At 40.2% G+C, this 23,760-nt stretch overlaps 4 protein-coding genes and 1 pseudogene across 10 annotated transcripts in view; 2 read left to right on the top strand and 3 right to left on the bottom strand.

Annotated features, from left to right (window-relative positions):
• Positions 1-7: 7 nt before the first annotated feature.
• Positions 8-1,922, top strand: TIMM8B (translocase of inner mitochondrial membrane 8 homolog B). Its single transcript, XM_025928575.2, has 2 exons — positions 8-159; positions 1,530-1,922. Exons 1-2 carry the CDS (start codon positions 31-33, stop codon positions 1,695-1,697), a joined length of 297 nt encoding a protein of 98 aa, XP_025784360.1. The 5' UTR covers positions 8-30; the 3' UTR covers positions 1,698-1,922.
• On the bottom strand, positions 1,834-11,008 carry NKAPD1 (NKAP domain containing 1). Of its 4 annotated transcripts, XM_086679132.1 has the most exons (7): positions 10,857-10,873; positions 10,299-10,328; positions 9,595-9,671; positions 8,507-8,607; positions 6,783-6,932; positions 5,212-5,265; positions 1,834-4,532 (listed from the first exon to the last, which is right to left on the bottom strand). In XM_086679132.1, exons 3-7 carry the CDS (start codon positions 9,661-9,663, stop codon positions 4,025-4,027), a joined length of 882 nt encoding a protein of 293 aa, XP_086535258.1. In that variant the 5' UTR covers positions 9,664-9,671; positions 10,299-10,328; positions 10,857-10,873; the 3' UTR covers positions 1,834-4,024. The 4 variants fall into 4 exon arrangements, with proteins under 4 accessions (XP_086535258.1, XP_086535259.1, XP_086535260.1 ...); XM_086679133.1 differs by lacking the exon at positions 10,299-10,328 and having other exon boundaries at positions 10,857-11,008; XM_086679134.1 differs by lacking the exon at positions 10,857-10,873 and having other exon boundaries at positions 1,834-4,529; positions 10,299-10,518.
• PIH1D2 (PIH1 domain containing 2) lies at positions 10,666-16,254 on the top strand. 4 transcript variants are annotated; one of them, XM_086679129.1, is made up of 6 exons: positions 10,666-10,801; positions 10,981-11,228; positions 12,007-12,225; positions 13,564-13,687; positions 14,053-14,298; positions 14,640-15,328. In XM_086679129.1, the coding sequence occupies exons 3-6, from the start codon at positions 12,049-12,051 to the stop codon at positions 15,059-15,061; spliced, it is 969 nt and encodes a 322-aa protein (XP_086535255.1). In that variant the 5' UTR covers positions 10,666-10,801; positions 10,981-11,228; positions 12,007-12,048; the 3' UTR covers positions 15,062-15,328. The 4 variants fall into 4 exon arrangements, with proteins under 4 accessions (XP_086535255.1, XP_086535256.1, XP_086535254.1 ...); XM_086679130.1 differs by having other exon boundaries at positions 12,023-12,225; XM_025928572.2 differs by lacking the exons at positions 10,666-10,801; positions 10,981-11,228 and adding an exon at positions 15,900-16,254 and having other exon boundaries at positions 11,285-12,225; positions 14,640-14,899.
• Positions 12,836-14,099, bottom strand: LOC112865475 (large ribosomal subunit protein uL23 pseudogene; annotated as a pseudogene).
• A 1,725-nt stretch (positions 16,255-17,979) lies between the features above and the next one.
• The window catches only part of DLAT (dihydrolipoamide S-acetyltransferase), a 29,786-nt gene continuing 24,005 nt past the window's right edge, over positions 17,980-23,760 (bottom strand). Inside the window, exons 12-14 of the mRNA XM_025928640.2 lie at positions 21,408-21,570; positions 20,535-20,671; positions 17,980-19,967 (exon numbers count right to left, since the gene is read on the bottom strand). Coding sequence (XP_025784425.2) covers positions 19,838-19,967; positions 20,535-20,671; positions 21,408-21,570 — 430 coding nt within the window. The 3' untranslated portion in view covers positions 17,980-19,837. The remainder of the gene's footprint in view (positions 19,968-20,534; positions 20,672-21,407; positions 21,571-23,760) is intronic.

Genomic DNA, 23,760 nt, shown 5'->3' on the forward strand with positions numbered 1-23,760 from the left:
AAGTCGGGAGCTGGCGCGCGTCCGCCGCGCATGCGCACACACGCTCGTAAGAAGGCCGGGAGTTCGAGGTGGACGATGGCGGAGCTGGGTGAGGCGGACGAAGCGGAGTTGCAGCGCCTGGTGGCAGCCGAACAGCAGAAAGCGCAGTTCACGGCACAGGTGCGAGGACAAGGACCGCGGTGGAGAGAAAGGAGGCTGAGGCTCAGGTTGACTTTTCAGGCTCTTTACTCAGCCCGCGAAGTGACTGCCGCTAGAAAAAAACTAGCAGAGCTCTGCCACCTCGCTACGGGGAGGCTGCCCAATGCTCGTTCTTGCTGCGCCCGGTTCTTCTCGGAAAAGAAATGAGCATGGCCCTCCAGGCCCTGGTGACCAGTAGTGCTCGGGTGCCTGTTCGGCAAACCCGGCGTGGGGGAAAGAATAAGTGTAAAGCAGAGGAGAAAGGTCGGGCGACGCCAAGGTCACCGGAAACTAGTTTGGCGGCGAGCTCTCTGGGCTTGGCATTCGGAAGGTCTGGGTTCTGATCCTGCCTCTGCCCCTTACAGGCCACGTACCTCTAGGCAAGACACCCACCCATATGGGTCCTGGTTTTGCAGTCGCCTGCTGCCTCACTGGATTGTAGAGACCATATGCGATAACGTATTTGAAAACGACAAAGTAGTAGAACATTAATGGAGAAAGGTGGACTCTGAAGTAGTCAGTGTGGACTGTAGTTTAGAACAAGTGTTTTGGAGCTCTTTCGCCACCGTTTGAAACCCGGCCTGGTCGCTTACTAGCAGCAGGACCACTCCCAGTATGGCTTCTTGCTTAACCACGTCTCAGACTGAGAGGACAGTCACACTTTAGGACCGCAGACAGTATTGACTGAGTACTCAGCATCCCAAAAAGGACGCCCTCAGTAAATGGTTAAAGAACTGCTCTGTAAGGGATAGATTTGGAGTGAGATGAATGCAGTGGTTTGGGGGACATTCATTGGTACCATACCTTTCCAGCTTACACTGGAGCTAATTGGGAAGATAAAAGATACTCACCCTGCCTGAAAATTTACAATCTGATTAAGGACTTAACACAGTTGTAAAAAATAGACCGTGGCCTTCAAGGAGGTAAAAATTTGAACTGTGTTGAAGAATGGGAAAAATCTTCAGGGAGGGCATTCCAGGAATATTAAGGGTCGAGTATGCTATGCATGTACTTCATGGAAGCACAACAGGTTAGTGGTTAAATAAGGGAGTGCCCTGAGTGGCTGAGAGGAACTGATGCATTAAGCAAACACAGGGGTGACGTGATGGAAAGTAATTTTTAATCACTAAAGAGAAAAACAGTAATGGAGAGAATAAAGGATTATTGCAACGTAAGGACAAGGATCTGGGCCATACTGGTGACAAGTTATGAAGTGAGGAAAGAGGGGAGCCCATGGTTTGTTGATTGAATGATTCCATCAGGTGATAGAAAATGAGAAGAATGGGAAGGAAATAAAGTTGGCAGAGTTAGACCTATATGCAGACATCAGTGGTTATTTTCTTTCTTCTTAGGTGCATCACTTCATGGAGCTATGCTGGGATAAATGTGTGGAGAAGCCAGGGAATCGCCTAGACTCTCGCACTGAAAACTGCCTCTCTAGCTGTGTGGACCGCTTCATTGACACTACTCTTGCTATCACCAGTCGCTTTGCCCAGATTGTACAGAAAGGAGGGCAATAGGCCATCCCTTGGGAGAATGACAGAAGAAACAAAGGACTTGTTAGAGCAGATGGGCCACTGGGGGAAGGTCGGCAGCCCATTGTCAGGTGAACTTGAGGCTGTTACCAAGCCTGTTGGTGCTAAAAAGTCACAGATCAAATGTTCAAAAAGTGAAATTTATTTATTTGGAATTCAGAAATTCCATGTTGTATCACAACAGTTGCTCAATAAATGTGAATTCTCCAACTCTTTTTTTTTTTAACCCCATTTTAGGATTTAATATAGAGATCTCTGATGGGCAGGAACACTAGAAACAAGTGTGTTCCAAGACCAGTAGTGCAAATGAGATCTTGGGTTTTGAAGGGCCATCCTAAACCACTAATTAAGGGGGCTAGAAGAACCATCAAAACCTTAGCCTAAGGTATAGAAGAGAAATTGGGGTTGAGAAGGGTGAAGAACAGAAAACAGCTTTATTGCTTATACATGACCAAGAAAAGGTAAACATGGCAAAAAAAAAAACAAAACAGGCAAGATGTGTATTCTTGGGATAGAAATAGGCCTGCTAGTATGGGAGAAAGGGAAGGTCAAGCCCAAAACAGAACCAACTTCCTGGAGATGCCTTGTTCCACTGGCCCATCTTCCTGAGTCTGTGCTAAAATCAATAATTTTACAGCACAGAAACAATGCTTCAAAAAAATACATGAAGACTCCTTCCAACAAAGATTTCACTTACTTCAAGAACAAAACAATTGCTTTAGGTTAAGAGGTAGTAATTACAGACGTCCTGCCCTCCCACCTGTGGGCCCCCACTAATCCCAAAGGTAAAAATATACGCCATGGAACAATGACAGTTGAGTACCAAAGTATTAATATTTCAAGTAAATATCCTCAAAGGTAGCACCTGCTTATAATCAAGGGATGAGAACCTCTAGCCAACCATGTATTTTGTGACTAAGCACTTTATTAGAAATCTGTTCTGGAAAGAACAAATTTAGTAGTTAGAACCACAAAGTATTACCACCTCATGGAATGTTGTTATAGTTCTATTCTATTGCTGGTGTCTTAACACTGTCATGCTACCATGAAGTATTTCTGTATTCTACATGGGGAAGGTAAGGCCAGGAAGGTTAACTTACCTGTTCAGACCTCATAACTAGTTAGTGGCAGAACCAAGACCAAAAGTCTGGGTTTTCAAGTTTTCTACTCAGCCGATGAAGTGACAACCAGGAAAAACAATGTCACTTGACATTCCGTGATAATGAAAAAACTCACCTGTGTTCTACCAGCTTTTTTTCAGTGATATTTTGTTTTTTTTAAGAATTAACAGTAGGGATCACAGTATAGAGCAAAGGGAAATAATACGGTCTCTGCTTGGTGCTTTAATCAGAAGGCTGACTGGGAAGAAGTGGGTGCATCCCTGAGAAGCCTGTTTCATTTTGGAACTGATTCAACATAACTTCAGGGAAACTCTAAAGTTCATTAATAGATTTAGAAATGAACAAGGAAGATAACATTTAAATGGCAGTTGCAACCCTGAATCCTGTTCAGAGCACCATTAAACAGCATGACCAATTCCTAACTTTATCCCATTTGGTTGAGGATTAAGAAAACCGAAGAAAGAATTTTGAACACAAGGCCATTTAGGCAATAGACAACAAAGGAAGTAGAAAACCATTTACTATCCAATTACCATGTTTAGGGGTATACTGAGTGTAGCCACAGACCCTGTCCAGCAGAGAAATTTGACCAAAAAACCCTAGTCTCATAACAGCGGTCTATGGATGTTACGAAGGAAAAATATCTTGTTCTTATACGTTTTTTCTCATTAAATAAACTGGACCATATCTAAGGGGCCAAATACAGAAAGATCAAAGCACCAAGGCTGAAGACACAAAAAGTTAAGTCCTGGCACCTGCTATATAAAGATAGCAACACGATGTTCCCTTACAGCATTCTACACAGCACCAGTTCCAATCCACCTCTCGATCCCAACCCTTGCCCTTCCCCAGATTCAACATTCCAATTGGTGTACCCAGGTCATTAGTGGGTTCAGCTTTCTGGGTCCTTTAATTTGCTGTATATGCACTCTACCCTAAATGTGATTAATTGCAAAAAATAATCTCTTCGAGAAAACTTCATAACAAAATACCAGATTCCCTATTAACAGTAAGAGGATCAAGTTTAACAGGCCAAAACAAGACAAGTCTGTCAGAACATATATAGATGGCACAGGACAGCTCTGACCTCAGGGCCCCTGTGCTGGGCAATAGAGTCACTGGCAAAACCCCAAGGTGACAGAGCTGCAAGTAACCAGTCAGATGGGCAAATGAAGAATGTTTCTTTCTCATTTAGTCATCCTCGGAACTCTCTGCAGACCTTTCATCTGTAGCCACTTTCCAATTTGTGCGTTTGTTTGTCCTCTCCTGTATTTCATTGTTAACTACAGGGATATGGACTTTTTTCTCTCTCTTTTTCCTTTTGGTTTTCTTAGTGTCTCTTTCCTCGCCTTCCTCAGAACTGCTGGATGCGGAATCATCGGACTGGGAAGTATCACTTTCTGCATCCAAGAATAAAGCAGGTTTCTTGAGCGACTTTTTCCTGGATTTTTTCTTGCGCTTATGTGGCTGTTTCCTTTTCCCGGTACTAGAAGCCCCCATTTCTTCTGAAAACTCGCTTGAGGAATCTGCTGTTACATCTGTGGCTTCCTTTTTGCTTTTCTTCTGTTTTTTGTGTGACTTTTTTTTCTGCTTTTTTTTGTGGGATTTCTTTGACTTCTTGTGTTTGTGAGACTCGTGGGTAGATGATTTTACTTGGGGAGATGTTTTTTTTCCATTGGTAATATCTTGCTGGTCACTACTAATAAAAAAGAGAAACTGCTTTACTATAGGAAATAAAAAGTCTATTAATATTTTAGTATTCTACACTCTAGATAGAAAGTTGGGGTTAACATCTGAATTTTAAATAAGAGCTTTGACATAGGGTTACTATGAGACTATCACTCTTTTTGTTTTCTCATTTTGTTTTCTTAAAGATAAATTCTCATCTGTCACCTTGAGTTACTGTATGGAATACTATGTAGAAGAACCTAAATGCTATGTATATGCAGAACATCAATCAGGAAACGGCAAAATACCAAGTATCTCCAAACTAAATTGCCTATTATCTTCTGGTTACATTTTTAATGGCAAATGTTATCTCCTTTATAAAATTAGGAACCCACGGCACCTGGGTGGCTCAGTTGGTTAAGTATCCGACTTGGTTCAGGTCATGATCTCACGGTCCGTGAGTTCAAGCCCCGAGTCGGGCTCTGTGCGGACAGCTCAGAGCCTGGAGCCTGCTTCAGATTCTGTGTCTCCCTCTCTCTCTACCCTTCCCCTGCTAATGCTCTGTCTCTCTGTCTCAAAAATAAATAAAAAACATTTTTAAAATAAATAAATAAAATTAGGAACCCAATTTATAGTTCAGATTTGGAATAGTATTACTTGGTATTGGTTCACTTGGTTTCTAACTTTTTCAGTAAGCCTATTTGCCTTACCTGTCTGTTTCAAATTCTTCAGGGTATAACTCTTTGTAACCGCTGTGACCCCATCTGTAAGATGACACAGATATTATGTGTATTATTAAGGCAATACATACATTTCTTTAAGTTAAAAAAAAATTAGACTTACGAGTGCACGCATAGGCAGGCATACAGAACAAAGAAAACACCATAGAGCCAACCCCATCTTCAAGCTCAGTAACTTAACTGGCTACATTTTCTGTACTGCACACTATCATTTTAGACACAAAGGATTCTTTTGTCCATTTGTAAGAGAACTTGCCATTCTCAAGAACTCTTTTACTCTGCTCTTTAGCTGTGAAATACTTCTCCAAAAACAACTCTTAACATAATGCGGTCTATATTGGGACAATTGTTTTTTACAGAGCAATTTTACTAAAATGTAATTCCTATACCATAAAATTAACTCTTCTGAAGTGTACAATTCAGTGGCTTTTAGTATATTCAGAGTTGTGCAACCGTCACCACTATCTAATTTCAGAACACTCTCATCACCCAAAAAGGAACTCCATCCTCTAGCACTAACTCTCCATTCCTCCCTCTCCTGTAGCCCATGGCAACCACGAATCTACTTTCTGTCTCTATGGATTTGCTGATTCTGGACATACCATATAAATAGAATCATGTAATAAGTGGCCTTTTGTGTCTGGTTTTTTCCACCTGTTTCCAAGCTTCATCCATGTTACAGTATATCAGTACTTTATTCCTTTCACCGTCAAAGAACATCACATTAGTCCCCCCTTATCTACAGTTTTGCTTTCTGGAAGCAGATCGCCCTCCTTCTGTCATATTGTCAGAGGTCAGCAGCAGCCTAACGCTACATCAAAATGCCTACATCATTCCCCTCACTTCATCTCATCACATAGGCATTTTATCATCTCACATCATCACAAGAAGAATGATGAATACAGTATTAATGAAATATTTGACAGACCACATTCACATAAATTTTATTACAGTATATTGTTACAATTGTTCTATTTTTAGTTATTGTAAAGCTCTTACTGTCTCCAATTTAGAAATTAAACTTCATCAGGGGCACCTAGGTGGCTCAGTCGGTTAAGCATCCGACTTCAGCTCAGGTCATGATCTCATGGTGTGTGAGTTTGAGCCTGGGGTCGGGCTCTCTGCTGTCAGCACAGAGCCCATTTCAGATCCTCTGCCCTGCCTCTCTGCCCCTCCCCTGCTCGTGCTCACTCTCTCTCTCAAAAATAAATATTTAAAAACTAGAAAAAGAAATTAACTTTATCATAAGTATGTATGTATAGGAAAAAACATAGTATATATAGGGTTCAGTACTACTGACGGTTTTAGGCAACCACTGGGGATCTCAGAACATATCCTCATGGATAAGGGGGGGGGACTACTGTACCACATTTTGTTTATCCCTTCATCAGCTGACAGACATTTGGGTTTCCACTTTGGGGCCATTATGATAATTATGCTATGAACATTTGTGTGCAAGTTTTTGTAGGGATAATTAATTTTTAAAAGTATATACTCTCAAGTCAGATATCATTAATGGTCACAAGAATTTAGTTACAAACCTGTCTGGCATATTAGCTTCATAATCATATAACTTCTTATTCCAGGATTTAGCCTTAAGAAAGTCATCTTCCAGTGCCCCAGAAATTTCAGTCTTTGGCCTCCAATAGTCTCTTTGACTTTCTTCATCAAAACCATCACTACGCATCCGGCTATAAGGAAAAACAGAAGAACTTTTATATTTGGAAGCAATCTGCAAGGTTCCTTTATGGAATGTCATACACAAAACCCACTGAACAAGCTAAGGGGAAAACAACCACCTGATAATTAGTATTAAAAAAAAAAAAATGTAAAAAGTCATGATCTGTTCTACTGTCTAAGTCTGTACACTTATCCAGGGAAAATCTGACCATTACTACCCATCCTATTGCAGAATACAGACAAAAATGACTTATGGACTATGGCACGCTGTAGCTCGCTCACTGATTCTCAAGTAGGAGGGCATGCAAAGAAGGATGCTGAGAATAATCACAGCTGGTGACAATTTCCAACTACTCTGGAGATTTCAGAATCTCCAAGGAAGGTTTTCCCTTCCTCGAAAACCAGCAACCTTCTGCACTGAGGTCGTAGTAACAGTAGGAACAAGGCCTAACCCATGAGGATGCTGGGGTAGAAAACCAGTTGAGAACTATTGACACAGCCTGTGCTTACAAGGTCCACTAACAAGTCACTCCGCAAGCTAACTAATTATCAAAAATGTTTAAGGGCCGCCTATATGCTAGGCACAGTTCTAGCTGCTAGGAATGTAACAGCAAATGAGATAATCAGAATCCTGCCCCTAAAGAGATTATGATTTAAAGATTTATTAGACCAGGACAGGTATTAATAATTCACTCTAAAAATAGTATTTTGTTCCTGGAAATGCCTCTTGGAATTGAACAAGCAATACAAGACAAACCATCATCTGCACTAACTTCTAAATTCTCAAAGGACCATCTTTAGAAAGGAAACATTTTATCTGCAAATATCTGCAAAGATATTTATTTTTATATTGAGACCATGCCTTCTTTACCTTGGAGACCCCAAATACTTTCTTGTTTAAAGTCCTTCACATACAGCCAATCCTGAGTTGTATGTACTCCAAAGCCTGAGTACTCCGCAGGCACACTCACTCTCCTTAAATATCTCATATATTGTTTCCCTGGGTGGCTTTAGAAATTAGCATTATTAGTATAGTCATTTTTCATATACACAGCTCTACACTAACAGGCATATGAAGCCCAAGAGATGTTCCCAATACTCAGACATTCCTATACCTCCATAGATAAGACAACTAAGCCTGTATTATCCTTTATACTCAACACTGAAACTATTTAGAAGGTAATGTGAAAGGCTGTGTGACTTGGTGAACACAACAAGGAGATGGGGTAAAGAAAAGGCTCACAGAGAATCTAAGACTAACAGAGGAAAGGAGTGAATGAGAGCTTAAGTGACTGTAAGTTACCAACAGTAAATCTTAAAAGCCACCAAGCAAGGTCAGAATACACAAAATCCTTAACTTTTAAAGTTGTTCAAGGTAGAATTTTGGAATTCAGTACCAAGAATTAAGCCATATGTATCATAGCCACTATCTTTATGCATGGGTCTAGATTTATGAAAGAAGGAAGGCTTAAAGATTCACAGAACTGAACTCATCTATCTTTAGCGAACTAAAATGCTTTTAAGTGAAAGTTAATGGTTCTAAAGAAGATCAGAATTATTTTGGTTCTTAGAGCTGCAATTTCACCTTGAACTACTGGGTAACATTTTCCTTTTGGTTCCCCGGTAGGCATCTTCCATCTGTTTCTCCAGTTCTCTTATTTTCCACATATCTGACTCCTCCTGAATCTACATTTTTTTTAAAGAAAAGAAATACAAATAAATGACTAAAAATAACATTTTACATCAAAGAAAAGTAACTGACAAAACACTCTGCACTAATTATTGCATTACAGATTGGGTTATAACCAGGAACCTGGGAAACAAATTCAGGATTTCTAGAGTGGTTAAATAATCCGACCCAGTGAATCTCAAATGTTCTGCAGCCACACGAGAACTTTTTAACCCCGCACAGACACACCTATCACCTTACTAATTTTGCAATTATGCCGCAATTATCAAATGATAATCCTTTCTGTTTCAATTAGTCACCAAGTTCTTGGGATTCTATCTCCTAAATTCCTCTTCATCCCTACAGTCACTGTTTTCATGCGAACGGCTCATCATCTCTCACCTGTAGCACTGCAATTGCCTAACTGGTGTCTCTATTATTTCACTCCATCTGATCTATCCCCTACCCAGCTAACTAATCGTCTAAGATACAAATACAAATTAAAGACTTTGATGGTTTCATTATAATTTAGAGGAAAAAGCATCACAAGCCAACTCTAACTTACCACTCAAGCTTTATCTTCCATCACTACCCCATGTACCCGCCCCCCCCACTCCCTACTTTCTGAATGCACAGTTTATTGCCAAGCCCCAAGTGCTTCATGCTCCTTTTTGTTGCCATGTGAGTACATGATGTTCCTTCTGTCTGGAATGATCTTTTACACATGGTAAAGTTTAACCTGTTAAACGAGAACTAATTCAAATATCATCAGCAGCTCAAATACCACCCATTCTATGAAGCCTTTCCTTATTTCCCAAGGCAGATTTCATTATTCATTCCTCAGTGCACTGAAGCACTTTGTGTATGTCTCTATTACAGTACTTATCAAGTTGATTATAATTACCAATTTTATTCACCTTTCTATCTCCAAACTGCCAAAATAATGCTTGGCACACTGTATGCCTTCAATAAATGTTGAGTAATAACCAGATTGTACCTCTTACCTTATTGTGAGCATCTGTATGCCGGATGACATTCCTCAGGAGGACTTTCCCCAGTGGAACCCGGGACATTCTTCAATCTGAAATTAATCAAGACATAACACTTAATAAAAATAATTCCCTTTATTACCTTCTCTTTTATTACAATATTATAAGGAAGCACGAGGTAAAGAAAAGATCACTGAACAAGAAGTCAGAAGTCCTAAGGGGTAGTTTTCCCTTTACCATTAAAAGAAGAAAAATGTCTGACCACACTAATATGAAGATGAATGTAACTGAGATAAATGTACGTCGAAGTTCTTTTAAACTGCACAAAGTTATGTGCTTTCAAGAGCACCATTTTATTTAATCTTCAACACAATCCCATGTTTTATATGAGGCAAGCATCTTCATTCTTATTTTGTAGGTGAAATTCCCTTAAGCCATAACTTGCCCCAGGCCAGATTGCCCAAGGCAAACCAGGTGCAGATTAGAAATCAACTGTGGAATCCCCAAATCAGTTCGTCATGAAGCAAATATCTAGATTTGAGACTATCAGGGACCAGCAAATGTCAACATTTGACATCAAATGCAGAGAGGCCCTAAATTTCTCCACTCAGGAGAATTTTACTTTCTAATTTGTACAGAAGCCTCCAAAATACAGATGACAAGGGTATCCAGTGTGTAGCTAGCAGCGGTTTTGTGCAACCACCCCACCGCTCACTCACCCCTCGATCCTGAGGAAATCAGGCATCTTGCTAGTGTGAGACGAAGAACCACTCCATTACAAGATCTCCTCCGACCCAGGAAGCCAAGGAGTCAGGGCTCAAAGGCAGCTCTGCAGCTTCACCCGAGTCCTTCGTGAAAACGCAGCCTTCCCACCGGTTATTCTGCCCTCACCCGCGGCCCAGACCACCGCTGCCTTGCCCCCAGCCCAGACCGACAGGAAGATCTCTTTCCGGACTGAGGCCGGAGTCTGCGCCGGCGCGGAATCCGGAGGGCCGGGTTGACGGGGCATTCCCCGCTCACGCTCCTCTGGGACGGACCCGGGGGTTGGGCTTCACTCTCCCGAAAGGATGGGGAGGCTCTGGACGGGTACAATCCTCGACTGGGCCCCAAGAAATACCTAGAGTGCCCGAAGGGGGGGTTGAAGCTTCCAAGGGGAAGTCAGAGAAAACACCCCCATCTCTGTCACCGGGATCCCTGCCCCCCAGCGGCCACGGAGCTCCCGGTAACCTTCCCTCCAAACGCCCTCCCCATACAGACACACACAAACACACCCATACCGTGCGCCGCAGCCTCGCGTGGCGGGGATTTGGGGAGGGGGGAGGGGGAGGTCTGGGAGACAAGGGAGCGGACTTCCGTTCCAGGCCGGAAGTCGTGCTCCTGAGAAACTCTTCCCACCAACAGGAGACGCGGAGACTCCCACAAGGAGAGTTTCCAGGATCCTCTAGAGATCGAAAGGTGCGGAAGGGAGGCGGGCGCCTTCCTGGAAAAGAAGTGGGTCGGGCTCAACTGAAAAGCAAGAAGGAGGAGATTCCGGAACTAGATGTAAAAGTCCTTTCTGCCTGGAGCTTTCCGGACCCAATTAGATGTTGGACCCGGTCTGGTTACCCTGGTAACAGGTGTCGCTGTTTGTCAAGGAACCGAGAGAGGAGGTGGGTTCGCCGACCTCTGGAGTGATTGTCCTTTAGTTAAGCTTCCCATTTAGTATAACCCTACTAAAAAAAGAAAAAAAAATAGTTTAACCCTACTATAGTATTCGGAGAACCCAAACCTCCTCTTTGCCTCATTCTGTGGCTGCTGTGGGACGCCTCTCCAGTGGGGGAGGAGGGCAAGGGAGGTGATCTCTAGACACAGATGGTGTATTATTACTCTCATACAGTGTTAACGAAGTGTCCCAGTTTCTCCATATTAATTAATTCTCACAATAACCTATGACATAGGTATTACCGTCATTTTGAGGAGAATTAACTGATGTATATAACCTAATTGCTCAGGGTCACACACCTAAGTTAAGTGATAAAGCTAAAATGGGATCTAGGCATTCCGGCTCCAGCTTTGCCTAAGCTGGAGGAAGCTATGAGGATGTCTCCTGTGGCCCTCACCCCACACACACCTCTGGCAGTTTCAGGACTGGATAGGCACCGGTCAGCCAAAACCCAGGTATTGGAACAAGAAAATCACCCGTAATCCAGACTTTCAATGACTACCCTCAGCACTTGAGAGGGTCTAGGCAGAGGTAAGGACTTGATATCTGAGACGACAACCTGAGAACTTTAAGAAGGGGTGCTAGATAATTAGAGAATAAGGAAAAGAAAAGTGGTGCTGATCCACAATTTGTTAGACACAGGTGCTGACTTCACCCAAACAAGACCTGTTCTTCCTCCTCCAAAAGAAGAAATGAATCACTACACAGACCTTTTTCCCCTTAAGTCATATCTTTCCACAGACTTAAGAGGCCTATTCACCTCAATCATGGAGTCTTCCTCAAAGGGTCTGCTCACCCAAGTTACTCAGTTCTGGAACCTCCTAGACGATCTGGCTGAAAGCAACCCTGAGGGCTACGAGAAGTTTATTCAACAGCAGCTGAAAGAAGGAGAGCAGCTCTGTGCCGCCCCAGAACCATGGCTCTGTCTACAAACCAGGATCCTGGTACGTAGAGTTGGTTCCCAGGGATGGGAGGTCTTGACTGAAATAATCCTGGAATAATCAGACAATAACTTACCTTTAGCTATTGCGACTTTAAGAAAACTCTAGGGAAACTACCACTCTAAATGGAGAGTGAAACAGTGTGGAGGATCATGCTGAAGGAGTAAGAGTGGGAGGTTCCCACTGGATACATTTTGGAGATCTCACAATAAGCTATTTTCTACTAGAATAAAAAAAAGTAAAATGATTTAACAGAGAATCATAGAGTTGGAGGTTTTTCACCTAAAAAGAACTTAGTTGGGGCGCCTGGGTGGCGCAGTCGGTTAAGCGTCCGACTTCAGCCAGGTCACGATCTCGCGGTCCGTGAGTTCGAGCCCCGCGTCCGGCTCTGGGCTGATGGCTCAGAGCCTGGAGCCTGTTTCCGATTCTGTGTCTCCCTCTCTCTCTGTCCCTCCCCCGTTCATGCTCTGTCTCTCTCTGTCCCAAAAATAAATAAAAAACGTTGAAAAAAATTAAAAAAAAAAAAAAAGAACTTAGTTGGCTGAGAGGTAAGGAAGTGGTGAAATAAGGTCAAATTCACCTGGAATAGCTGCTTGGATCAGTGCCCCTCCTTCCTCCCAGTTCCTCTGGCAGTGGCAGCTGTATATGGAAGGAAAGTCGGTACCTTGGAGGAAATCAGGTAACAGTACAATTTCTCAGACACAGTTTTATTTTTTTTATGGTGAAAAATTTAGATTTAGCTAGCTGGACTCAGTTTAGATGATCCCAATTTTGTTGGCAGCATCCAAAGCATCATAGTCAGGAGCCAGTCGAACATATGCTTTCTTTTCCCCATCGGGCCTGATCAGGGTGTTGACCTTGGCCACGTTAGTGTCATAGAGCTTCTTCACAGCCTGTTTGATCTGGTGCTTGTTGGCCTTGACATCCCCAACGAACACAAGTGTGTTGTTTTCTGTTTTCTTCATGGCTGGCTCAGTAGTCACGGGGAAAGACTGGTCAAGCTTGTTTCTCCTGGGGGCTCTGTTAACGAGGATATTCCGGTTGCCTTTGGAGACGCGGTGTCTTGAGCCATTGGAATGTAGGTGATGTGCGGATCTCCTTTGTTTTAATGCCCCTGGATGTACTGCTTTCTTGGCCTTCAAAGCCTTTACTTTGGCCTCCGCATTGGGAGGGACAGGGGCTTCCTTCTTCGCCTTAGGTGCCATCTTCGTGAAAGGGCTCAAACACAGTTTTAATACACAGAACGGCTATTTTGGAGCATAAAATTATCTGAGTTACCTTTAGGCTATGATTAAAAAAAACAACTAGGTTTTGAGATATGAAAAATTATTTGCTTTTTAGAAACCAAAGGAAAAAATACTTTTCATCAACCTGTGTCAGTGGAAAAGGATCCCAGCTCCCCAGTCAAACACTCATCCAGTACCTCTAAGTATTGGCAGACCAGAAGATAGGTCTGAGACATCAGGTACATAGAATTATGGGAGATTAAGCATATTTTAAAAACTTTATTGGGAATAAGCATGTACCAGATTTTACTTGGTAAAAGGCAGTATAAGTAAAATATTTTATTTGGTTGTAATGTAGTTAATAACTAATAAGCACTTTTATTTATATAAATGTGGTTCAATTTTTCTAATAATAATCCATATAAAATGCCCAGAAATGCCCTAATGGAAAATTTGTGTATATAGCAACTGTGTGATTACCTCTGAAAAATACAGGAGTACTTTATACTTTCTAGTTTTATCAGGATTATGGCTTAAATTAACTGACAGTACCATTAGCGAAATGAGTTGTCTTCATTTCACACCCTCTGAATTACACACACAGATGTTTATACAGTCATCGATGTGGCCTACAATCCTGATGTTCTCCAGGCAGCAGAAAAGGACCAAGTGAAAAAAGATCAATTAATACAGATGGCCATGAAATGCATTGAGGAAAAACTCCAATTCACTCTCTCACACTCTTACAGCATTACTAACTTTAGAATAAAAGGAAGCATTCAAAGGATGAAACAAAATCTGTTGAGAATGCCAACTGACCCCACAGATTTAAGAGAGAAAATGAAAAAGGGTAAGTTAAGAAATGTAAGTGGAAAATTTAACTGATTTAAAATTGTTTTTGCATCCTGTGTACATTTTGCAAACTAGAAATCTTGATTTTAAAAGAGAAACTTAAGATAGAAAAATAGAAAGATTGGGCATTAGAAATATTAGCATGTCCTTAAAGATTTTTCAGTACTGCAAACTTTTTAACTAAGTTCTTTGGTTTAAGATTCCCAAACTAATTTAGCTTCAGCTTTATCTGTCATTTTGGCTAACACCACACACACTAAAGCTCATAGTATTTTATGTTGTTGATTAATTTTTTTTAATTTCATCTCCCCCCCCCCCCCGCCTTTTATTTTCCTGAAGAACTAACCCTTGAACAGATAAGTAGTACTGTGAGCAATCCAGACGACTTCCAACTTTTATTGCCAAAAGATGAAGTTTCAAGCAAAACAAGGTGTCTGATAGAGGAGATTTCCAGTACAGAGAGCCAGGTAGAGATGAAGGAACCAGCCTATGAATTAAAAATTGTGGCTGATCAGAATGAGAAACCTCTGAAAATTGAAATAAAAGTTGAATTACCTGGTATTAATTCCGCATCTCTCTGTGACCTTAGTGTTTCTGAGGTAAGTCGAGTAGGTAATACTATAAATTTGTGTCAGTCAACATTTACTATAATGCGCTCTAGTAACAAACTGCACAATCTCAGTGGTTTACAGCAGTTTACTCAGCTTACATGTCGCCTAGGCCTCTGCTCCAGGGTCTTGCACATTTCAAGATACAGGTGAAGGGGTAGGTCCCATCTGAGATATGCCATTCTCATGGAAGAGGGAAAATACAAACGGGTAACTCATGCAATGGCTCCTAAAACTTTCTCTCAGACATAGCATATATCACTTTTACTCCACATTCTGTTGGCCAAACTCAGGTCACAAGGCCAAATCCTACATCAATAGGGCTAGTAAGAATATTCTCACAGGAATTCAAATGGCAAGGATGTATAATCCTCTAACAAGAGAAATAATTGGTTGAAAATAAAACTTAGTCCTATTTCTAAGTCCTGACGTTGTAGAATTCCTGGGCTCTGTATATTCTCTTTTAATCCTACTTACAAACTGGGAAATTCTTTTCTCAGCTCATCTCTTTTTGTAGTAGCTTATTAAATGTAGCCAGTAAGACTAATGCATGCTACCAACATTCTATTTTCACACTTCTTTACCTAAAGACACAAACCAGGTACACGTTACTTGTCTTTCAAATTATTGTGATAGTTTTACTAAGGCCTTTATCATCACTGTTAAAACCTGGATCACCGTTTTTCCTATCGCTGATAAATTTTCCTTGCTGTTTCCTGGTCAGTCACAAAGTCAATGCCACATAATCTGGGGACAGCAACAGCTGTTTTATGGCACCATAGCAGTGAACTTTTGATGTATTGAGGAGCAATAACAAATAATCCCAAAACCTCAGGGAGCTACAACAGCAACTTTACAGTTTATTGCCAAGTCACATGGCAGTAAATGGGATCCTCATTTTATGAGAAAGGTATGAATAACTGGGAATAATCCCCAGTAACACATATTTTAACCAAGAAATCCTTTCTATTTTCATCTTTGTTATTCTTAGGATGACTTATTGATTGAGGTCCCTGAGAAGTACAGATTATATCTGAATCTTCCAGAATCTGTGGATACTGAAATGACTACAGCAAAATTTATCAAAGAGAAAGCTACATTAATCATCATAATGCCACTGGTGTAAGTCAAGAGCATCATCTCCTTTTGGGTTTTCAGTGCTACAGGCATGTGAAGGATAGGACCTTCATTATGGGTGAAGAGGTAGTGGTTTATCTTCAATACTGGTTTCATGTTTCCTAAGAGTTCTTTTGGATGAAATGAGATTTTCTCATCATGTTTATACTTTTTTTTAACTCCCCTCACACTTGGCTAGAAGCAGAAACTATTAAAACAGTATTGCTATACTTGTTTTGAAGCTATTTCTAATGGTCTTAAAAGTAACAAACTTGTCATTTAGGAAAATCCTGTTTCCAAGTAAATTGTGAGAATTCCTGGTTTACTGGTTGAAATTCTGGTCTACTTGTTTTTCTGGTCTCTAGTAAATGTTTACATCAGGAAGAAATCCCAGATTATGTAAATTTTTTACTACCAAGAACTGAAGCAGTTCCTCCAGCTATAAAGATACAGGGCCAATGTCAAAATATGCAAACCTATGCTTCTGTGAACCTCTGTACTTCTATAAAATAGCCCTGATGGTAGGAGTGCAAGCTACTCAGACCTTTTAACATCAAAAGGACTTGTCTTGGATACAGTGATGCAGTAACAGCAGCTGGGTGTTACTGCACCTAAGATGCAAAATAATCTAACCTTAAGAAAAAGGAGCTGACTTCGGGACATGTGCCTTTCTCCTAAGAAGATAATTTTAAGCGGCACCTAGGTGGCTCAGCCGGTTAAGCATCCGACTGGATTTCGGCTCAGGTCATGATCTCACGGTTCAGGAGATCTGCACTGATAATGCAGAGCCTGCTTGGGATTCTCTTTCTCCCTCTCTCTGCCCCTTTGTCCCCAAATAAACATAAAAAATGATTTTAAGACAGAAGTGATGTTTCTCAACTTCCATGCATCTAAGTTGTCATATGGTTGTTCAACACAAAGATACTAACTTTCCAATTTATAGCCCAACAATGTTCACATCAAACTTTAAACATCCTTGATCATCTTGTATAAATACATCTTCCTTGTAAGTTTCTAGTTCGACATAAGGTCTTTAAAGTCCTGGTTAATTTTAAAGCTTTTTATTTATTTATTTTTAAGTATTTTTCTTAGTAATCTCTACACCCAACGTGGGGCTTGAACTCACAAGAACAAGAGTCACATGCTCTTCTGACTGAACCAGCCAGGCGCCTCTAAAGCTTTTTAACTTTACACACTAATAAAGTGTCAGGGCACCTGGGTGGCTCAGTAGGTTAAGTGTCCACCTCTTTCTTGGTTTTGGCTCAGTTCATAAGCTCAGTTTGTGTGTTCAAGCCCTATATGGGGCTCTGTGCTGACAGTGCGGAGACTGCTTGGAAGTCTCTCTCTGTCCCCTCTGTTTCTGCCCCTCCCCTGCTCGCTCTCAAAAATAAATTTAATAATAAAAACACAAATATAGTATATGTAATATAAACAGTTGATACCGTGATATTTAAAAACAAATATAATTCTCCTAAACCTGGTTGTATTTGAATTCTCCCAGCAATAGGATAATTTACTGTCTGAAAATTTTCTAGAGCTGTATAATATGATGTCCTAAAGTTAACACACCTAGTATATTTCCATCCTTCAAAAAAAGTTGGAATGCTTCCCACCTTACCTTTCCATATCATCTCTCCGGCTGGTTAACTTTTTTTTTCAGACCAGGCCTGGGGTTCCTGTAACTTCACTCACAAACCTCAGGATCGGTGTCAACTATCTAACAGGGCCAGACTATGCTTTCACCTTGCTATGTGCTGCACCCCACCACAAGGTGCTTTAGAACTCCTTGAGCTTGAAGTGTTAGATTATATTCTGCTAAACTCAGTCCTTTATTTTACCAATACTGTATGCTTAAAATGTGTTGCTATTAAGAGTGTACACATACATAGCTATCCCTGGCCTTAATCATTTAATGTGAAAAATAATTACCAACAGATCAAAAATTAGACAAGACACATTGAAAACATATAGTTTAATTTTTAAATAATTTCAACCAAAACTTTTAACTTTTTTTCTTTCAATTTTGGTAAGAGAAATAGACTGAGTCCAGATTTAGGTTATAGCTCAGATTAATTTTTAACTCAGTAATTCTTATGAGAAGACAACCTTTTATTTTTCTTTCAAGGGAACAACAGAGCCATAAGCATTTGCCAAGAATGAATTATCTTTGAAGTTTCATGTATTTGAACCAGATGTGCCTCATACTGATGGTCCCTTGTGATAAACTTGTTCCTTCTGCATAATCTTCAATTCAAGCTAACATTACTAATTACTGAAAAATCAGATTAATGAATTGTTTTCATAATAATACAGCAAGGGAAATATTTCTGGAATATATGCAGTGTTACTTGTGCACCATGTAACAAAGAACATTTAGAAATAAATTCAACACCAAAAGACCTAAATTTCGGGGATTGTTCCACATATACACAAGAAAACACTGATCAGATTGATTTTAAATTATCATAAACAATTCTAAATATTTATTAAAACATCAATTCAATAGAAAGTCTGGAATTGTGATAATGTTCCCAGTTCATTTTTATTATCCTGAATATCACCTCCTACTCTTCCCCCCCACAAGAAGAAAGGCAAATCATAACAAAATGGAAAAAAAAAATGTTTAGGCTGATCGGGTAGCAAGCAACCTAAACAATTTTTTTTTTCTCTCCAATAGGATTTTAGGACTTTCATATTGTACATGAGACAACACTGGGTGGAAAAACACAGAACACTTTTTTTTGTACACACTGAACATTTCTTACTTTATCCAAGTAGAAGTGACCACTTGGCTTCTAACCTTTCAGCACTCCCAACTGCTTACCAGTGTATCTCTTCCCTCTTCTTTTCAGACAGGTCTTGGTGATAAATGGACTTTGGCACACATCTCACTAGAAACCATATTTTACATATGTACACTATTCCATAGTTACTTGATATAATTTTCCAATATTATTTGAGTAACAGATTCTGGCAATTAAGTTCATTTGTCAGTAACCACCAGTTAATCATGGAGGAAGAATTCTACTTTCACAACTTCTCTCTGTTAAATTCTATAAGCATATTCTTTTATTTGGAATTAATTGTAAATTCTGCTCTCAGAATTACACATGTAAGTTGTTTAAATAAATACCCACACAAATTCTCATTTATACCAAGTAGCTGGTTTATATTTATATCTTCCATCTTAAGAGGTGAAAACAACCATTTTGGAATTCATAGAAAAATAAACAAAGAACACTCAGTTGCAGAAGTGTAAGAAAATGTTAACTTTTAAAATGTCACTTATTTTCCTTAAAGTTCTCTACCCTTCCCATCCACGATAAACCAAGATCATGTAACAGGGTTAAATTCCAAAATCAATCTTTAATTCAAACCCTTTCTCTAAGAGAAAGGACTTCTCTCTTTCCTTGACTTCTCTTTCCCTCAAATGAAGCAAAACATGAGGCAATTAAATTTCAAAACCTCAAGGTTTCATCCAGATTACTTTTATGTATCTGTTTCCGTAGGGAACCACAATTCTACCCCTGCATTTCCCAGTGGAAGTACTTCTCACCAAAGGGCTAGGCCACATGTTCTCTTGACTAGGAATACACAGCTCAAAATCTGTTGTTTATTAAATGTGTACAATATGTAGGTGTAATTGGCATTTTAAAAAATTCAGTAATGCCCATTACAAATAACTTATCTGGACAGACTCAAAAATAACTGGTTAACTTCAAAATAAAAAGAACCACTTGCATAATAACATATTTGTATCTTGATAAGAATGAACCACTGTGACCTGGGAGAGTCTAGAAATTCTTGGGTTAATTATAACAACATGGTGATAGGTTTTTCAAGGTACTTTCTAAACTCAGCAAGCCACTGGGCTCCAACTGCTCCATCCACAACCCGATGGTCACAACTGAGTGTAACAGACATCATGCTAGCCACATCAAATCTAGAAAAAGATAAAAACATTATTAGGTATTCTGAAAGCAATTGCTAATTTTTAGCCAGTAACCAGCCCAAATGCCAACTCCTACCCTGTAATTCCAACCAGATACTATTATTTTCCACTTACTCGTTATGTAGTATACACCTCTAGCTCAACCTCCAGCTTGACAGACCAAACAGCCATCTGGAGCATGGGTTGGCAAACTACAGCTCACAGACCAAATCCCGCCAAATGCATTTACGTAGTGCCTCTGTCTGCTTTCACACTACCACGTCAGAGTATTTGCAACAGAGACCATATGACTCAGAAAACCTAAAAGATTTACAACCCGGCTCCACAAAAACATATGCTGATCCCTGACCTGTGATAACTCAGCCTTCCCATCTCATATAGGATTAACTGCACTTAGTAAAAGAAGAATTGCTGCTCTGAGAAACTTCATTCTAGACTTGTATCTGACTCTACCTGAAGCTCCAACAGGCTATGCCAATAATTATAAAACTGAGACTCAAAAACAGGCATAATGGAATGAAAATGAGCTTACAACTCCCTCTTTATTTTGGTACTTACCCTTTTTCATTATCTGCTGGAACCAGTCTATCCTCTGAAGCACCAATCGCCAAAATACATGCTTGAGGTGGGTTAATAATAGCAGAGAAGTTCTTAATTCCAAACATCCCTAAATTAGATATTGTAAAAGTACCACCCTAGAAGAAAAGAGATTAAAAATAGATGTTAATTGCTTCTCAACATAAAAAAAAAGACAAAATGTTACATGAAAAGACCTTAAGATCATCTTTAAGAAAGGCCTATGAACTACCATTTAAAAAAAAAAGGAAAGGAAAATGGTAAGCGCATGAATACACATATCAGAACATCAAGTTGTGCAACCTAAATGTATATAATTCTTATTTGCTATTTTTTTTTTTAATTTTTTTTCAACGTTTATTTTTGAGACAGAGAGAGACAGAGCATGAATGGGGGAGGGTCAGAGAGAGGGAGACACAGAATCCGAAACAGGCTCCAGGCTCTAAGCTGTAAGCACAGAGCCCGACGCGGGGCTCAAACTCACGGACGGTGAGATCATGACCTGAGCCGAAGTCAGCTGCTTAACCGACTGAGCCACCCAGGTGCCCCTCTTATTTGCTATTTAAATACAACAATAAAGCTGAAAGTGGGGAAAAAGGCCTGAATGGAATACACTTTAATGAAAATATACAAGCATTATAATATGAACAAAAGTCAGTTGTGTGCCTTTTGAAAATTGCTGGAAAATTTCTTATTTTCAGCTTCTGATAGGTTATTCACTTTTTATTTTCAGGGCCTTGTGTCCATGAGAATACAAGGCATAATCAAAAGGTGGAAAATGCAATAAAAGCATTATGCTGCCCTTAAAAATAACGTAATTCTTAACATTCAGAAGGTAAATAAGTAATACTGTACCTGGAACTCATGAGGCTGGAGTTTACCCTCTCGTGCTTTGGTTGCTAAAGAAACAACATCATTAGCAATGGCTTCCAGTCCTTTTATATGTGCATTAAATACAATAGGTGTAATGAGTCCTGCAGGAGTGCTGACTGCAACACTGATATCGACTACATGATTTCTATTGCAAAAGAAAAAAGAAAAGGACACTTCAATAATCATCAACAATATTAAGAGCTTATGTGTCAGGTTAAGCAAGAATATTGATATTTATCTCAGTCTGGCCTACTGTTCAGCCAGAGAGATATCTCTTCTGGTGTTTACATTTTGCTATGCTCTTTCCCTAACTTGGACTTTTTGCAAATGGACAAGAAATGGGGTTGGTTACACATAACCTCCAACTGCCTCCCACTTGCCTTGACTGGCAGGTGGAAAATGCCCAGCATTCAGTGAGAATTAAACAAGAACTCAAAGAACTCCCTGGATTTTGAGATGCAGTGGACTGTCTGGAGCCGAGCCTCCAGGCAGAGCTTGAGCAGATGGAAGGAAGAGTGGAGGGAGTGTACTGCACCGTGGGAGAATCAGAGCTCAGGATGTAGGATGGTGGTGTCTCAGGACAGAAAAATAGGATTCCCAATCTGTATTATGCCACAGGTACCTTTGCATCTGTGTCCTTTCTCAGAGTATGTATTTTTAACAAAGAAAATAAAATACTCAAATTACAAATAACAAAAAAACACAACCAAACAAAAAGCCCCAACTATACGGAAATTCAATTACCAAACTATTCAAAAAACAAAACTGCGGGTGCCTGGGTGGCTCAGTCGGTTAAGCTTCCGACTTCGGCTCAGGTCATGATATCATGGTTTAGGGGTTTGAGCCCCAGCTCAGGCTCACTGCTGTCAGTCTGTCAGTGCAGAGCTGGAGCCTACTTCAGATTCTGTCTCCCTCCCTCTCTGCCCCTCTCCTACTTGAGCTCTGTCTCTGTCTCTCAAAAATAAATAAACATTAAAACATTTTTTAAAAATTGTGACACGTGCTTCTGTATTAATAAGATCAGGCAAGAGGTCTAATTGCTACAATTTTGAAGCAGTGATAAGCAAAAACCACTTTTAAGACTCCTGCAACAAAGCTGTGATATGAAAATAGGTGATTTTTACTGGTCACCAGCACAAGTACTGTTAATACCTCTTTGATTTGTTCTCTACATTTACGGTAAGAGGAAATGCCAAATTTCAGTTAGAGGTTAGTGGAAAGGAATGACCTTTTCCCCCTCAGCCAAGTTCCCAAACTCCCAAATTGTATCCACAGCCTCCTTGGGGTCTGTGTAAGGGCCCGTGCTGATGTATTCTGCAATTGAGAAAAAGTTAAAACTTCACAGGAAGAACTCCAGCTACTTCTAGGCACAAGCTTTAGAATATTATGGTATGGTACCAAATCCCTCAAAGTGCCCAAGCTGAGCCCTCAAAGTGCCCAAGCTGAGCAGGGCAGTGGGATTGTCACTTGTAAACATAAGAATGTGCTCTAATGATAGTGTGTGACTATCACAACTGGGCTCTAGCCAAGGAATGACATAACGAACACTCCTTTCTTAACTACCCTGTCCTAAGCGAGTAAGCATGGTGTTTCTCACCTTGTTCACTGATGAATATAGCCAACAGTACATGTTCAATAAATATCTGTTGAATGGCTATGTAAACAAACAGATGAAGGGCATTTGGTAGGAATCAATGAACAATTCATAGAACTTGCCCTGTAGCCTTGATCTGTTCTTCAAAGAAGTGTTTTCTTCAAATACTCTTAAAATGTGAAACATTAATTTACCCTATGACCCAGCAATTCTACTCCAAGGAATGAACCCAAGAAAAATAAAAATGTAGGTCAACACAAAGAATTATACACATATGTTCATAACAGCTCTCTAGAAGATACATCTTTGTTTTAATCCCAGAATCTATCAATGTGATCTTATTTAGTAAAAAAGATCTTTGCAGATTTAATTAGGATCTTGAGATGAAATCATCCTGGATTATCTGGGTGGGCCCTAAATCCAATGCCAAGTACCCTTGTAAGAGACAGAAGAGAAGACATGGACACAGAGGAGAAGGCCATGTGAGGATGCAGGCAGAGGTTAGAGTTATGCAGCCACAAGCCAAGGAATGCCCAGAGCCACCAAAACTGGAAAAAACAAGGGAAGATTCTCCCCTAGAGCCTATGGAGGGAGTGCAGCCTTGCTAACACCTTACTTTTGGACTTTTGGCCTTCAGAACTATGAGAGAATAAATTTTTCTTTTAAGCCACCAATTTTGTAGTCATTTGTAACAGAAGCCCTAGAAAACTAATATAGTCTATAAGGTATAGTAAGACCCTC

This window comes from Puma concolor, chromosome D1, assembly GCF_028749965.1.
Source record: "Puma concolor isolate L17-30 chromosome D1, mPumCon1.1.hap2, whole genome shotgun sequence".
Taxonomy (NCBI): Eukaryota; Metazoa; Chordata; class Mammalia; order Carnivora; family Felidae; genus Puma; species Puma concolor.

Excerpts from the sequence above, each read along its gene's own strand:
- PIH1D2 (XM_086679128.1), top strand. The coding sequence starts at position 11,974 with ATGAATCACTACACAGACCTTTTTCCCCTTAAGTCATATCTTTCCACA. Across the intron at positions 12,226-13,563 it reads GTCTACAAACCAGGATCCTG|AAACCAAAGGAAAAAATACT; the intron begins GTACGTAGAGTT and ends TTTGCTTTTTAG. Across the intron at positions 14,299-14,639 it reads AAGAGAGAAAATGAAAAAGG|AACTAACCCTTGAACAGATA; the intron begins GTAAGTTAAGAA and ends ATTTTCCTGAAG.
- TIMM8B (XM_025928575.2), top strand. The coding sequence starts at position 31 with ATGCGCACACACGCTCGTAAGAAGGCCGGGAGTTCGAGGTGGACGATG. Across the intron at positions 160-1,529 it reads AAGCGCAGTTCACGGCACAG|GTGCATCACTTCATGGAGCT; the intron begins GTGCGAGGACAA and ends CTTTCTTCTTAG.
- NKAPD1 (XM_086679133.1), bottom strand. The coding sequence starts at position 9,663 with ATGTCCCGGGTTCCACTGGGGAAAGTCCTCCTGAGGAATGTCATCCGG. Across the intron at positions 8,608-9,594 it reads ATACAGATGCTCACAATAAG|ATTCAGGAGGAGTCAGATAT; the intron begins GTAAGAGGTACA and ends AAAAAAATGTAG. Across the intron at positions 5,266-6,782 it reads GAAGCTAATATGCCAGACAG|ATGGGGTCACAGCGGTTACA; the intron begins GTTTGTAACTAA and ends GTCATCTTACAG.